Source organism: Leptonychotes weddellii, chromosome 14, assembly GCF_054177405.1.
Source record: "Leptonychotes weddellii isolate Sample4059 chromosome 14, ASM5417740v2, whole genome shotgun sequence".
Taxonomy (NCBI): domain Eukaryota; kingdom Metazoa; phylum Chordata; class Mammalia; order Carnivora; family Phocidae; genus Leptonychotes; species Leptonychotes weddellii.
In genome coordinates, this window is record NC_138382.1 from 51,904,723 (window position 1) to 51,921,285 (window position 16,563).

At 38.9% G+C, this 16,563-nt stretch overlaps 1 protein-coding gene and 1 long non-coding RNA gene across 4 annotated transcripts in view; both read left to right on the top strand.

Moving 5' to 3' along the window:
* The window catches only part of TGFBR1 (transforming growth factor beta receptor 1), a 54,454-nt gene that overhangs the window by 15,239 nt on the left and 22,652 nt on the right, over window positions 1–16,563 (top strand). For 2 of the 3 annotated variants that reach the window (XM_081803263.1, XM_081803265.1), the window contains 2 exons: window positions 11,169–11,414; window positions 13,781–14,023. In XM_081803263.1, the coding sequence (XP_081659389.1) occupies window positions 11,169–11,414; window positions 13,781–14,023 (489 nt within the window). The remainder of the gene's footprint in view (window positions 1–11,168; window positions 11,415–13,780; window positions 14,024–16,563) is intronic. The other variant, XM_081803264.1, reaches the window with a different exon arrangement.
* LOC145717072 (uncharacterized) lies at window positions 1,415–5,335 on the top strand. The gene is made up of 2 exons (XR_014140074.1): window positions 1,415–3,730; window positions 3,952–5,335. It is a non-coding gene; the product is annotated as an uncharacterized LOC145717072 (long non-coding RNA).

Here is a 16,563-nt window from a genome sequence, read left to right on the forward strand (position 1 = left end):
TGTGAATTCACACACACACAAACACCCAGGATTTTGATTTGATTTTTTTTTAAATCTACAGATCTCTTTGCAGAATATTGATATAGTATTGAATTTTCCAGTAAGGAGGCTGGCATGTTCTTCCATTTATAAATAAATAAATTGTATTTTATATCCTTCGTAATTTATGTCAAATAAGTAATGCTTTGAAGCTTCCCCTTTAGAGGTCAGGTCCTACATATTATTAGATTTATTTCTAGGTATTTGATTTTGGATGCTTTTGTAAATGATATATTTTTGAATTTTTGTTTTCTTTTTTTTTTTAAGATTTTTATTTATTTATTTGTCAGAGAGAGAAAGAGCCTGCACAAGCAGGGGGAGTGGCAGGCAGAGGGACAAGGAGGCTCCCTGCTGAGCAGGGAGCCCGATGTGGGACTCGATCCCAGGAGTCTGGGATCATGACCTGAGCCAAATGCAGATGCTTAACTGAGTGAGCCACTCACGCGTCCCGAATTTTTGTTTTCTATTTATTGCTGGTTTAAGAAAAGCTGACTTTTTTTATGTAGCGACTTTTGTGTTTTATCATGAATAGGTGCTGAATTTTGTTAATTTTTTTTTGGTTTTGTTTATGTCATGATTATATGATCTATTTACATTTTCCTAAACTACTTCAGTCTCTTATTCCTGAAACTATGTACAGTATCTTTGTACAGCATCTCCTTGGGAAGACTTTCCTTTCTTCTTTAGTCTTCTAAGCCTCAGGGGAGGCGCCATCTTTGAGAGAAGTCTCCCTTCTCTCTGCTCTCTCAGACTTTGTGTGCGTTACCCTCTATCCGTAACATGTTGGCTCTCCACGTTACATGGTGAGCTCCTCGAGAGCAGGAATCTCATCCGAGGTATCTCTGTCCTCCTAAAGGTGTATTCTTTGTTCTTACACAGGTTGCATACACTGTTCTTCTCTGGTAAAAGATGTTTAGGCCTTACTCTGTGCTTCAAAAATGACGAACTGCTTAGTGCTACCGGCTGGTTTCTGCAGCTGTGGCTCCAGTTGGCCTTTCGCTGTTTGCAGGCCCAGGTGTGACTCTCCTCTTCCTTTAATTCAAAGGCAGCTGGTGGGTGGTTACCACTTCCTTCTCTTACCACAGTTCTGTTTCAACTTCATTCTAGCCCAGGATGATTTGCCACTTTCATTTAGGTTCATCATTGTACCTCAGTACCTGTGCAACCAAGTCACATCACCTATAGTCACTCTTGCTCTCCAGAGGGCAAGGCTTGAGTCCTTCATCTTATCCTACTTGGGGGAAATCACCATAGATTTTCTAACGATCTTTTTTTTTCCTGTGCTTTCAGAATATATCTAGATTATGTTGATGTAACTCTTTCGGCACTTCTGTTCCCTCATCTGTAAAATACGAGGTTTAGATCAGGTAATTATCAGGTTCCTCTTAGCATGAACATTTTATGAGTTTTTGTTTTTTTTTTTTCCCAAAGGAGGCTCCACTCTCAGCATGAAGCCCAACACAGAGCTTGAACTTACAATGCTGAGATCAAGAGTCGGACACTTAACCGACTGAGCCACCCAGTTACGATTCTTTATTAGGGATATGTGCACACTGGATGTGTTCCAACACTTTGTTAATTTGGGTTGGAACTGAAAATAAACTTTCTTGTAGGTACATCTCATCCTGCTACAGTCAAGTTCTTGGGCATAACCCTGTTCAAAAAGTCATATTGCTGAAAAACTCTGTATGGGTATCTGCGAGTGGAGGGAGATACAGAAATAGCTACTGGGAATGTTCACTGCTTTATGTGCACACTGTTTACATTATATATTGTATGTCCGTGTTGTCTTCTAAGGTTGTGTAAAGGTTTGCTCTGATTCTCTGTCCAGCATAGACAACGGACTGACACGTGGTAGGTGCTATTAAATACCTGTTGAATGAGTGCATAAATTAATTGTTGAGCATTTTATGTGCCAGGTACTGTGCTAAGTATTCTTATATATGTATATGTTATCTCAGTCCTCACCTTCTGAGATTGCTATTGTTACAAATTTAGAAAACAGGCTCAAAAAAGTTAAGCAGTTTTCCCCAAGATTCCTTAGAGGCTGTCTGGCAGAAATAGGATTTGAGCTGAAATCTTTTTGTTTCTGAATTCCATTATATTAACCATACTCTTGTAATACCCACTAGTCAACATAAAATATAATGAGAAACTATAAAAGTGTGTTTAGATTGGGGAAAAATAAGATATTCAGTTATTGTTTTAGCATTAACCATCAGAAATAAAAATGTCTCCATTCTTTTTAGGGGCTAGGGTAAGTTACAGTGCATACATCTGTTATGTATACCAACGTACCCCCTCAACTCGTTGACGTGGAAAAAAACAAGACGATCACCCCACAGCGATGAAATTGTAATCACATTGTATATGGTATTAATAGTATGACCATTTCCCTGTCCTTAGAAATGCTTCTAAAGTATCAGCTTTAAAGTCTGTATAGTATCCCATTTATGATTGTATCATAATTTATTTTGTCACTGCCCTTGTCATTCATATAGGTTGTTTTCAACCACAGAATACTGTATCAGACATCTGTGTGCTAATATCTTTGCTCTTATCTCCTGTTACTCCTTTAGACTAAATTCTAAGAAGTAGAATTACTGGATTAAAAAGAACTAGGCTTTGGGACACCTGGGTGGCTCAGTCGTTAAGCGTCTGCCTTCGGCTCAGGTCATGATCCCAGGGTCCTGGGATCGAGTCCCACATCAGGCTCCTTGCTCAGGGAGCCTCCGTCTCCCTCTGCCTGCCACTCCCCCTGCTTGTGCTCTCTCTCTCTCTCTCTGACAAATAAATAAATAAAATCTTAAAAAAAAAAAAAAAGGAAAAAGAACTAGGCTTTAAAGGCTCTTACTATATCTTGGCAAATTGTTTTCCAGAAAGAACTTTAAAGTTTTGAAATCAGCAAGTAGTGTCTGTATTTCATAGAGTAAATATCCTGAGTTGGAGTTTTGAAGATAGTATAGGGGAAAGGGATGGAGCATGGAAAGGCATTTTTAATTTTTTTGTAACTTTGAATAGATCTAGTACACTCGTATTTTTCTAAATTCAAAAGGTATAAGTAAGTGCATAGTGAAAAGTCTCCTCCCACCCCTTTCTTCTGGGTACCCAGTTCCCTTCCTTGGAAGCCAGTGTTACTTATTTCTTTGTTTTTCCAGAGAGATACTGTAATATCTGTGTGTGTGCATTTTCCCTCCTTCTTTCCTTCCTTCCTTTGCTTTTTAGCGCAGATGTTACTATATCAAATACACTGTTCTGCACTATGCAGATTTTCACTTAATACATCTTAGGGATCAGTCTACATTAATACCTAGAAAACATCAATTTTTTTTTGATATTATGGTCCTCCATTTTATAGTGGTACCATCATGTTATTTTACTGGTTCTATTGATGCATAGGCAAGATTAGAAACAATCTAGTATAAACTCTTAGGAAATTAATAGCCATGTATGTAGGGCACTTTACACATGTAAAGTATATCTATAGGCTACATTCCTTCTGGGTCAGAGGGTATGTTCATTTGTCATTTTGGAAAAGTGTCAGATTGCCTTCCATTTATATGGAGGAAGAGGTTATTCTGGATAATGGGCTATCTTATATCAAATGGGCTCAAGGGAGGTACCTAAGTGAGAATTTTGGACAAATGAAAGGAGAGCATTGAGAGATGGGAAAAGGTCTTCAAAAATGAAGGTAGTAAAGGGCGCCTGGGTAGCTCAGTTGGTTGAGCGTCTGCCTTCGGCTCAGGTCATGATCCTGGAGTCCCGGGATCGAGTCCCACATCGGGCTCTCTGCTCAGCAGGGAGTCTGCTTCTCCCTCTGACCCTCACCCCTGTCATGTGCTCTCTCTCTCTCTCTCTCTCATTCCCTGTCTCAAATAAAGAAATAAAATATTAAAAAAAAAAAAAATGAAGGTAGTAAAGGATAAAAGGATAAAAGATAAATGGCTTGCTTGGCCATTTTATTGAGGACCTTGGTGGTAGCGACCACCCTCATACTAAAGAGACACTCCTGGGATGTTTATGCAAGAAACATACTGGATCCTTTCCTGTGTGCCAGGATCTAGGAATGCAGAGATGCATAATGTACTCATAAAATACTAACCTAGGTCCTGACCCCAGGAAGTTCACAGTTTAATGGAGGAAATAGATGAACAATTATAAAATGAGATGCACTGCCATAATTTGTGTACCTTCAAGATGTCAACTTAAGTTCAATTAGTCAAAAAATGAAAACATGAATGTTTAATATTTGATGTAACTTATAAAATAATAGAACCTTACTTTTTAAAGAATTGTAGAGGCACCTTTGGGTGGCTCAGTCAGTTAAGTGTTCGACTCTTGATCTCAGCTCGGGTCTTGATTGCAGGGCCGTGGATTCAAGCCCCATGTTGGGCTCCGTGCTGGGCCTCACACTGGGCTTGGAGCCTACTTTAAAAAAAAAAAAAAAGAATTGTAGAATTTTAGATTAACCTTTTACTTAGTGCAGGAGATCCCTACTTCACAAATTCTGACTATTGGTTATTAAGCGCCTGCTAAGTATCTCTAATGACAGAGAAGTCATAATCTTCTGTGAGGCAGTTAATTCATTGTAGGGAGGAGCTGTAGTTAAATGATTTTTATGAAACAAAACTTACCACATCTTGACATCATGATTTGATTTAATATTGGAGTAAGGTAAATTGACACTACATCTATAAAATGAGGTAGTTGTCTCCACAGCTAGGATACCTTTCAGATCGAACTTTGTTGATCTCATTCTTTGATTTTCTGACTCATATTTACATGGCAGATTGATGTTCAAGTAACACTTACTGATTACTTATTATTTGGACATTTGTGGAATTTTGTGCCCAGTTCTCGAGACTCTGTCTCCCCCATCACCATGGCTACAGTTAACAGTCAGTGCTGTTGACTCTTCTAAATCTGTTGTTAAACAGATTCCCCAAATCTGCTAAGCAAATCTTTATCCTGTACTGGTGCAGTTTATTTTATTTTGAGCCTAAATGAAAGCCTTTGTATTAATTGCCCCTATTAAATCTCATCTTGCCTTTTAGGCAGCCTATTCTTAGTGTACATTTCTCTGATACCATTTAACATTATATCAACTAATTCCATGGAGCTCAGGAGACTAGAAAATGGAGGTGTTGTGGAAAAACAAGTGATTGAGAATTTAGGTGTGCCCCTGGTCTTCCAAGTTGGAGTTGTATGAATCAGAATGATGTTTCTTAAGTGCTTGGACTTTCTGGAGAAATGTCTGGATAAACCATATTTTTGTTGTGAAGCCCTAAATTTGAGAGTGCAGTGTTACCTAGACTAGACTGGAGAATTCACTTTCACATTGTATGGTCCTTGGTATTTTGACAAGCTGACTTTGACATTACTGCTGCCAGGTAACCTAAAGGGATGCAGTTGAGAAGAACCACTGAGTGCTTTGAAGAGCAAAACTCAGTTGGTGGTCAGGTTTTAGCCTTGTTTACAGAGATTTGCAGCATATTTAAAAAAGAGGAAGAGAACATATATATGCTTTCCCCAGAGCTGGAACAGGGAGAAGAGGACAAGTCTCCTTGAGAGAGGGTGTGGCATTGGGAGTAGTGGGAAGAGGGGAAGGCAGAGCTGGAGTAGAGACATAGACTACATTGTAATGGGGTTGCCCGTAGTACCTGAAAGGATTTGTTACAACTTCTTACTTTTGCCTTCATCTTTGCCAACAGTGGTATGAGCTTCTGTTTTTAACAGAAGAAACATTTAAGAAAACATTTAAGAAAACCCTGTCAGGACAACTTTCTCACCTTCAACTATTGATCAGATTTACATATTCTCCAAGTTCTGACTTGGATGTCCTGTGAAGCTTTTCTTGCCTTCCCTTCTACCTTGGCAGAGTTGAAGCACTTTGATCATTCTCTTCCAGACTCTGGGTTTTAATGATCTGTTTAATGCGTTACTCTTCCACCCTGCTGAACTCCTTCAGTCCAGCTTGTCTTATTCATCCCTCCACCCCACAGCCTGTGCAGCATCTAGCATATGGGTACGCTCAGTGAAAAATGGCAGAATTAAATGAAAGAGTCAAGTTGACGAGGTTGGTGTTAAAGGATGCTGTGGGGTGGGGTGGGAAGAAGACATCATTGTATATCTTGGTTAGGGAGAAATTTTGCCCTGTACATGCATTTAAAAATCAATAGAAAGAACAACCTAATTAAGAAAGGGAGATAACTAGGGGTCAGATCTATCTATTAATAAAATAAATTTGAATTTTTAAAAAATGGGAATTAAAATTCATGAATGCATGGGAATTTTTAAATTGTCTTATTTTTTTCCCTAAACTATATTACTGCATCTCATACATTTAACAGCAATCTTGTATTCAGTTTCAACTCTGATTTAAAGTGGTAAAATAGAATTTTAAAATTCCCTCAAGAAATAAACCCTTACCTGGTTAAGCTTTATGTTAAGTAATGTTTATATGTGTCCAGTGACCTGTTCTTACTGAAAGACTCTTGTTAAGAGAAGCCCTTTAGCCCTGACTTTCTCAAACTTGCCTTATGCAATGACTCCTTTGAAAGGAAACGTACGGAATGTATTTTTCATGTTACTTAAATTGTGTAGCTATGAAACTAGATATAAAATTTTTGTTTTTGGCTCATTTACAACTATAAACCAAGCCTGCAAATTAAATACAAAGACAACTACAAAACTAACAAATTTCAAATTAATACAGTTATTCAGTGTGACAGATGATGTTTAGGTTTCACAGTAGAAAAAAAATAGCCTTAGGTCTCATTCCATTTTTTTTTTTTTTAAAGATTTTATTTATTTATTTGAGAGCGAGAATGAGAGAGAGAGAGCACATGAGAGGGGGGAGGGTCAGAGGGAGAAGCAGACTCCTTGCTGAGCAGGGAGCCCGATGCGGGACTCGATCCCGGGACTCCAGGATCATGACCTGAGCCGAAGGCAGTCGCTTAACCAACTGAGCCACCCAGGCGCCAGGTCTCATTCCATTTTAAATCTGTTTCTGTATTTTAACTTCAGTGATACTAAAAGCTTCAAGTACCCATTCTCCATAAGTAATGTTGTGCAAGGTGTTATTAATGACTTCAAGCTTTGTTTGCATGTTCAGGGTAGTCAGACCTCGTATCTAACCAAAACACTTGCCAGCAAGCATTCCTCAGATACCAATTTCCGAAGGCAGACGCCTAACGACTGAGCCACCCAGGCGCCCCCCTCAAATACCGATTTAATGAGATGTCAGCTGTGGTGTTCATTTGAAGATGAGGTTAACGTTCTGTCATTACTGAAGTTTTTATTAAATGGTTCCCTACACTAGCTCATGCTGGAAGTGAGAACGGAAACACGTCTTTGGATACTTCCAACCACATTTACTTCCAATGAACTTTTGCAATTGTACTACAAAGATAGGATCCATGTAATACTTGTATCATATATATGGTATTAACTGTTAGACTGTTGGCTTTGGATATACCATGCCTGTCTTGTCATATGCTCTGATGATTCTAGTTGCCTGTATTTTTCACTGTTGGTTACAGTTACTGTGAGAGCTTTGCTTGTACAGTGTGCCCTCAGGACATTTGGCCTGAAGGAGATTTTAACACAACTGAAGAAGCGTCAGTGAAAGCCTACTGACAGTACTTGTTTAGATTGTGGTTACTTATGGTTCAGCATTTTTATCATTCATTTTAGATTATCTTTTAAATGAAAACATTAACAAAATTTTGTACACAGTTCTTAGATTTCCCTTCTCCAAACATACTTGTGACCTCCTGTTTGGGAAACACTGTTTTAGCATATATTTTTGTGATCACTAAGAGTCCAGGATTCAATGGTGGGAAAATAAATTAAAAAAAAACTTGGCCCTTGTTAGTGTAATGAGAGACACTTTAACAGCAAACTATATATAGATTTGTTCTATCTTAAAGGTATACAGAGAGGACTATGGGAACATATTATAAGGACCTGCCAACTTATCTTAAGAGTAGGGGAGGGTTTAGAGCTTATCATGGAAAAGATCTTGTTTGAATAGGGTCTTAAAGGATGAGAGGTGGTTTAAACTAGGCAGAGAGATAGTATGTGTAAAGACCATGGTCATGAAAGACATGATTGTTATAATGGTGAGGAGCATGTGGGCCCTAGATGCATTTGTAATGTGAGTGGTAAGTTGAACCCCAAAAGTAAAAGTCTTAATTGTTAGACCAAGTGTTTAGGTCTCATTTCATATATAGGTCTCATTTCATATATGCTCAGGGAGAAGATGAAGGTCTTAGAACTGAGAGAGTACTCATGGCAGTATTTTTTTAAATATAGCAATTACCACATTGGATTATGGTATTCTCCTTCTGTAGGCCTTGGAGCTCTTCAAGGGCTGTGACCATGAATTATCAATCTTTGTACACTAAGCTTTTGGTACAGTAACTGATAGAGCTAATGGTTAGAAAATATTGGTTGAATGACTGACCATGAGTAAAGGGGATTCAGGAGAGAATGATGATAATCTCCTATGGTGGTGGTTTTAATTTGTGGGTGGTAGACCCCTTTGTGATTCTCTTGAAAGCTGTGAACCTCCAAAATGGAAATACATACATTTGACAGTTTCATGGCATTCATGTATCCCTGAAACCAGCGCATGGGTTTCTTATTCAGAATTCCTCCTTAGGAAATTGAACCTATAATCACCCCTATACCTCACCATGAATAACCACCATCTCTTTTAATAATCTTTAAATGTTAATATGATTTCACTCATGTGGAATTTAACAAACAAAACAGATGAACATAGGGGAAGGGAACGAAAAATAAAATAAGATGAAAACGGGGAGGCAAACCACAAGAGACTCTTAACTCTATGGAAAAAAACTGAGGGTTGCTGGAGGGAAGGTGGGTGGGGGAACTGGGTAATTGAGTGATAGGCATTAAGGAGGACACTTGGTGTAATGAGCGCTGGGTGTTATATGCAACTGATGAATCACTAAATTCTACCTCTGAAACTAATACACTATATGTTAGCTAAATTGAATTTAAATAAATTTTTAAAAATTAAAAAAAATAATTTTTAAATGTTAGACTATGATTGTGTCTCTTTAAATACTCTTTTTGAGTTCTTCTTATGTTTGGGAGGAGTTAATTCAAATAGTTGAACCATCTCAGAAGAAAGAATTTTTATAATGATTAAGGTAAAATTTGCTGGTCTGGAAAGGTAATAAACAAGTATATTAATTAAGCCAGCAACCAAAAAGCACTTGCTTGAGGGGATCCTGACATTGCAGGTTTGGGTTTAGCAAGTGAGTCGAGGTCCCCAAGACCATCCTCAGGCTGAGTGATTTGCTAGAAGGACTCACAGGACTCAGAAAAGCTGTTGTACTCATGGTTATTGTTTATTACAGTGGGAAAGATACATATTAAATCACCAAAGGAAAAGGCGCCTGGGGCAAATCCCAGGAGAAACCAGGTGCCAGCTTCCAGGTGTCCTCGGCTAGCGCAGGAGCACAGGTGCATGCCATAGCTCAGCAGTGGTGTGACAGCACATGCACAGTGTTGCCAGCCTGGGAAGCTCAGCAGAGCCTTGGTGTCCAGGGTTTTTACTGGGGCTCAGTCACACAGGCTTGTAGCATTCTTACCAGGGAGAGTATCTTAAGGGCTCAGAGCTCATTTCCTAGGGATTGGCCAGGGGCCAGGCCTGAAGACAGGCCTTTCTTGGGAGTGTGCAGGGTTTGAGCAACTCAAGCCTGCTGAGTTAACCCTTCCTGCACAGCAACTTAGCTGTGCAGAGTTGGCTGCCTAGCTATTCTTTTTCTAGATACACAGTTTCTGTGGACCTCCTTGGCCTCATCGTAAGTAGCCATTCTACATACTACATACCTGGACTGTAACTTTTTCCTTTCCAACAATTGGCAAGTTTGTTTGGACTTAAGGACATATCTGTGTTTTGCAGTTTCATGGGTTTGTAGTGGAATGTAAGTATCCATTCTGTCATTGACTTAACAGAAATCATTTTTGAATGCTGGTATGTACTAGGCCTAGTGTTAAATATGGATTTATGGAAATGATTACTGTGGATCTCTGCCCTCAATGAGCTTATAGTTTCATAGGGGAGAGAAAAAATTAGCAATCTGGTAAGCAGTGTGTGCTTTGGGCAGCATTTAACCTCATTGGACAGCATGGTGGAGGGTGTGTGTGTCTGTGTATATGGGAAGGGGTAATTAGGGGAAGACTTCCCTAAAGGAGTCACCTCTCGAGTTGAGCCAGAAAGACCAAAAGATAGAAGTGGGCATGGAGCTAGTGTTTCTCCAGTCTATGGTTGGGTGTGTGATTGGAGCATTTACGTATTACTGGTGCAGTCTCCTTGGCTTACTGAGCAAGTACACTAATCCTAGCTAGAAGATATATGTCTTTCTTAGGGTTTGCATAAGAGGAAAGAGTGTCTGGCTTAATACAAATCTATTTCCATTTTACTCCGTTGCCATAAATCCACCCAAATGACATTTCCAACCTACCATTAGTAGGTGGAAGTATTTTTACGCATTGCTTCCCAATGGGGGACTATGTGAATACATAGCTTTGAGCTGTTAAGAATAACAATAAAAAATTTAAATGTACTGTGTTTCAAATAGGAGGGCAAGTGCTTGCCTTAACTTAATGAAATTACTTGTAAGAATTTTTCTATACTTGGAAGCAAAAAAGTTTTAGAAAAAAACGTGGGTCCAGATTTTATCATATTTGACTCCTACGTATGTGTGGTTCTCAACAGAATTTAGAACTTCTTTTTTTTTTTTCTAAGATTTTATTTATTTGAGAGAGAGAGAGAGAGAGCAAGCACACGAGAGGGCAGAGGGTCAGAGGGAGAAGCAGACTCCCTGCTGAGCAGGGAGCCCGATGTGGGACTTGATCCCGGGACTCCAGGATCATGACCTGAGCTGAAGGCAGTCGCTCAGCCAACTGAGCCACCCAGGCGCCCGAATTTAGAACTTCTGAGAGTAGTAAGAGTTTTGTTTTTTGAACAGTGCAAAGAAATTGTATGATTATAATAGGATCAGGAATGTATTATTTTAGTGAATATGGGATAATTTCAAATTGTTAACTTGGAGAATTTTTTCTAATAGAATCTTGTTCTCTTTTTCCAGCATTACAGTGTTTCTGCCACCTTTGTACAAAAGACAATTTTACTTGTGTGACAGATGGGCTCTGCTTTGTCTCTGTCACAGAGACCACAGACAAAGTTATACACAATAGCATGTGTATAGCTGAAATTGACCTAATTCCTCGAGACAGACCATTTGTATGTGCACCATCTTCAAAAACTGGGTCTGTTACTACAACCTATTGCTGCAACCAGGACCATTGCAATAAAATAGAACTCCCAACTGTTGGTAAGTTGTTGTATAAGATTTTTTTTTCTTAATACTACAAGAAAAGCTGATTCTGACTATGGTTTTAGAACTGGAAGGGATCTTAGAACTTCGTCTACCCCAGCTCATTCAGTTCCAAGGCAAGAAGGAACCTGTCCATAGTTGTAGAGTTACAGGAGTAGCCAAGATCCCGACTTCTGGGTGTGTGTTGTTTGACAACGTGGTTCCAATAATAGACTTTCTCTGAGGTCCGTTAGGGCCTAAAGACTAGCCTCTTAAAGGCGAATTCTGACAAAGCTGCCATAGCAGTATGTCCTCAGGGGGTCCCTACTTTGTCCTCAGAGTGGATTTCTTTTCCTTACATAATGCTCCAGCCTTTTAAAGCAGTTGATAATGGGCAGGAATTGAGAGCAGCACTAAACAGTCCAGATGCCTTCATTTTGTAATGTAACCTTGCTTTATGATCTTTATAAATCATTATATGTGATTTCTAGGTTTTGGTCCTTTGCCATAGTTTACATTTTACAATGTCCTGGCAGAGCCAGGAATTTGAAGGCTTTATACACTCTTAGGATTAGTTTAATTTTCAGGTTCTGGTTTAAGATGTTAGTCTGAGCACAAGTATTTACCTCCTCCATCACCTTCCTCAAATCCCAAATTTCTACTGTCATAATCAAAGGAATATAAAAATGCGGGAAATCTATATTCATGCTAGCCGAATTGGTGGAAGAACACCACCCTCATGCCTGTGCTTGTGAGAAACTTCTGTAATTTGTAGTGCAGATAACTTCAGACTAGTGAAGTTTGACTACCCATATGAAAAGCAGGGAGTGAAAGGACCTCTTACAAAATCCCACCAAACCTTAACCTGAGGGGTTTGGGGTGAGAAGGTTACAGGAGCAAACGGTCATTCTCCTTTAGGAAGAAGTACCTGGTTTCATTGCTCAGGGAGGCAGACCACAGTGCTCACTGTCCACTCACAGTTGATCCAGGCATCATGCTAACTGAAGTAGGAAGCACTGCTGTGGCCAAGCAGAAAAGGGCCGGTCCTGCAGGCTACAGAGGGAGGAGTCCTCCTCTTCATTCAAGTGATAATAGCAAAGTAAAACCAGATCTTCAGCATTATAGGGAAGCTTCCCCATGGCAAGTTTCAAATGACTAATTTTTCTGACTTCTCTTTAGGGTATCTGCAATTCTAATATGACAAAGAAAATTATAATTCCGGAATTCCCCATTTCCATTGTTTGGGCTTGAAATATCTAAATGAAGGCTTATAAAGCCTTGTGAAGCACTTACTTCATTTCTAATGCTAAACATACATAAATCCCTCATTCCCAGGTCTCTGTTAAGCAAACAGCCAAAAAATTACCAAATGAAAAGATTCAGTGGTTCAAAAGAAGTGAACTGAACTGGGTAAATCAGAGTAGATTCGTCCTATGAAAAAGACTTAACCTCATGATAAGGAAGAACTTTCAGACAGTCCAAAGTCCATTTTCAGTTAAAGATCACTTTTAGATGAAAAGCTCAATTGATGAATTATTTTTAAAAATGTAATATTGAAAGTGAGTAGCAGACTGGAGACTAATATTTTATAGCCTAGTGTGAGACAAGCTTAAGGCAAGACAAGCTTGAGAAATTGTGTTACAATTCAGGGAGAAAAGACAGTGGGCAAATTAAGAGATGTAGAGGATAAATCTAGGTGATCCAGTATGCTTACTACAGAAATTCCAGAAAATGACATACAAGCAGACAGAAAAGAATGTGCTACCAAAATTAATGAAATTAATGAAAAAATACTTAACCAAATACATATAATAAAAAAGTGTCAGTTTCAAGAATAAAGAAGAAAATTGTTTATGCATTCAGCCCAAGGTAGCACCGCTTACCTCTAAAAGGGAGAAAAAGTTCAGATTTTCTTCTTTTTTTAAATACCAAAAGGCGGTGGAACATCGTATATTAATTGTTACCCAAAATTCTTTAGATCAGCCAAGATTTTCCATATATAAAAGCAATAGCCATCTTTAGATAATTAAGTATTCAGTGTGTAAGGACCCATTTACTCTTCTTAAAAGAAATTCCTAGAATTAGGATTCTATCATAAGAAATCCAAATAAAGATCTCAAGAATGGGAAAGTTACTTCCTTAGATGAAGGCTGAAGAGCAGAGGAAGAGTAAGTGGATGTTGACTGAGCTGGTGATCATGAAAGGGGGGCCAGTGGGTGAAGACTGGATGATTCACTTGTTCTGGATTTGAGCCTTATGAGCTTCTGGAATGAGGTTCTCTGACTAATGGGAGTAGTGGCCAAGTATAGGAAATGTGGAGGATTAGGAAATTGTGGTTGCCACCTTCAGTGTTTTTGCTATTGTTGATGTTTATTTCATTTGAGGCTCTTTTTCAGGAAAGCCATCATCTGGCCTTGGTCCCGTCGAACTGGCAGCTGTCATTGCTGGACCAGTCTGCTTTGTCTGCATCTCACTCATGTTGATGGTTTATATCTGCCATAACCGTACTGTCATTCACCATCGCGTGCCAAATGAAGAGGATCCTTCCTTAGATCGCCCTTTTATTTCAGAGGGCACTACATTAAAAGATTTAATATATGATATGACGACATCAGGTTCTGGATCAGGTAATGGAATTATTTTTCCTTTTTCCTAAGAAATCTTTTAAAAGTTAACTGGATTATTTATTTTATTAGTTGGCTAAGCCAGTTTGGCTTAGTGTGTTTAAAACTTGGGATAGTGTGAATACAAATTCCAACTTTAAGCCCAATAAAGGTCTGACTGTGACTAGTTTAGCATAGACAAATTAGAATGTACTTTTACTGTTGAAATAAGTAAGTCAGCTTCATGTTTGTATAAATTTCAAAGCTTTCTCACCTTCTTATGACTCCATGAGATAAAAAGAATAAGGATAATTATTTTCTTATGGGTGAGGCTGAAGTTCATAGATACTCAAATGATCTGCGGCTACCCATTCTATTCAGGATTGTTTAGCAGCTTTATTTTTATACTTGAAAGCAAGCATGACAGAAAATGTGTTTGGAATTGTGAAGGTTATTTGCTTTTTTAACGTATGAAATTGCTGTCTTTAGCTCAGACCTAGTTTTTTATTAAACTAATGATGATTTTCTCATTTCAGAAAAATGTCTAACCACCTTATTATTGAATATAGCTTTATGGATTCATGGCCTCTGTGATGTTTGCTTTTCTCAGTTTCATTTGCTGATTCTTGCGGTGTCAGAAATAGACTGGTTAGTTGCCAGGATCATCCCTTGAAGTGGATTTTGGTATAGCAGTGCTTCATGTTTAAACTGAAAGGGATTTATTTTTTCACTGGCATGTGCTTTGAAAGGATGCTAAGAGAGGAAGACCCCTGTCCTCTACAATATTGTAATTTGACACTGGGCCAGGAATCAAGAGATCTAGATTCCAGTGCAAATTTTGTCATTGGTTGACTCTGACCTTGGTTAAACTGTTTTTCTTCTTTTGGGCTTCTGTTTCCTCATCATAAATATGGAACAGATCCTGAGATATACTGTCTTTTGGAAAATATAAAACAACTTCAAAGAAAGCCTAGGTTTATAGATAAAATGAAGATTTGAAAATATACATAGTGGTGGCGCCTGGGTGGGTCGGTTGTTAAGCGTCGGCCTTCGGCTCAGGTCCTGATCCCAGGGTCCTGGGATTGAGCCCCGCATCGGGTTCCCTGCTCCACAGGAAGCCTGCTTCTCCCTCTCCCACTCCCCTGCTTGTGTTCCCTCTCTCGCTGTGTCTCTCTCTGTCAAATAAATAAAATCTTAAAAAAAAAAAAAAAAAGAAAAAATATACCCAATGAAAATTTCGCTAATTTTATAATCAAGTTACTAAACGAACATTAAAGCAGAAGTTGTGACCAGAGGAAGAATATGACTGAAGCATGAAATCACATCTGATACTACAGAAAGTTCACACAATGACAAATGTCTATTATTTTAAGGAAATGAATATATATTGATTTATATGCATATTTGTTGAGTCATATAAGTATGAAGAAACTGAATTCTTGGCCTGAAGTTGTCTGTTGACTTTGGCCATGTATATTCAGTAAGTGACTTCGATCCATGACACTAGGACACATACAGGTTTGCACCGGAACCCAGGTCTCTCAAGGCAGCCTTTAAGGATCCCTGAGACCATTGTGAGCAGGGAGGCAGTGAGAGGTTGGATTGAGATGGAACAGCCTTGGCACTGGAGATGTGACAGTCTTTGGGCTGGAGTGGTAGAGGAGTGGAGAGAGCTTGTTTTAGGGCTTCCCCAGGGTTTCCAGTTGATTCTGAGTTAGTCCAAAGGGTTCCCAAAGGAGATCGGGCTCATTCTAGAAGTCATCCCTAGATCAAAAAAACTGTGATAAGCAAAGACCAAAGTCACAGGAAATCAGGGTGGCTACAGATCATTTGGAATTAATCCCTTGTTGCCAAACTTACACCCAGGGAAATCACAGCTGCTCCTGCCACTTGGCACAGTAGTACTCTAACAGGCCTCCAGGGGAATAAGCCTACCTAAAGGATTAGAAGAAATTGCTGTCTGGAAGGCAGCAGAGTTCTGAATAAGAATGCATTTATTTACTTTTTAAGATACAGACATGAAGTCAAGAATGAAATCACTCTTTTTCCATTTTATCTGTATTTTTAGATACACCAGGAACCACAGCTCTGTTGTCTGAAAGCTTCTCTCCCCTCTTTTATGCCTTACCCTGCAAAAACTTGTCTACATTGTTTGCTAGCTCTGTGGCTTCGGGCAGTTAGCTGATGTCTCATGCCCAAGTTATTTTATCTTTAAAATGAAAGTAAAGAACCCTGCCCTGTGCACGTCATTGGATTGTTGTGAGGTTCAAGTGAGACAAGATGTTTTGATAAATTGTAGTTCTGTCCAAATGACAGGTGTTACTCTTATTGGAAAGATATTTGGAAGAAAAATCTGACATACGGTATCAGTTTGCTGCATTGTACCAAAAAAACTTAGTTGAAGGCCTCCTTTCCCTGTCATAGTTCATTATGTGCTGAATGGCCTCCAAATTTATTGAGACAGAGGCTATCTTATGGTGAATGATAGCAGAAAATGCCACCTGTTTCCCTTCTATTCATTATAAAGCCTTAATGCTGTCTCATGCATGGGACTCATGACTGTA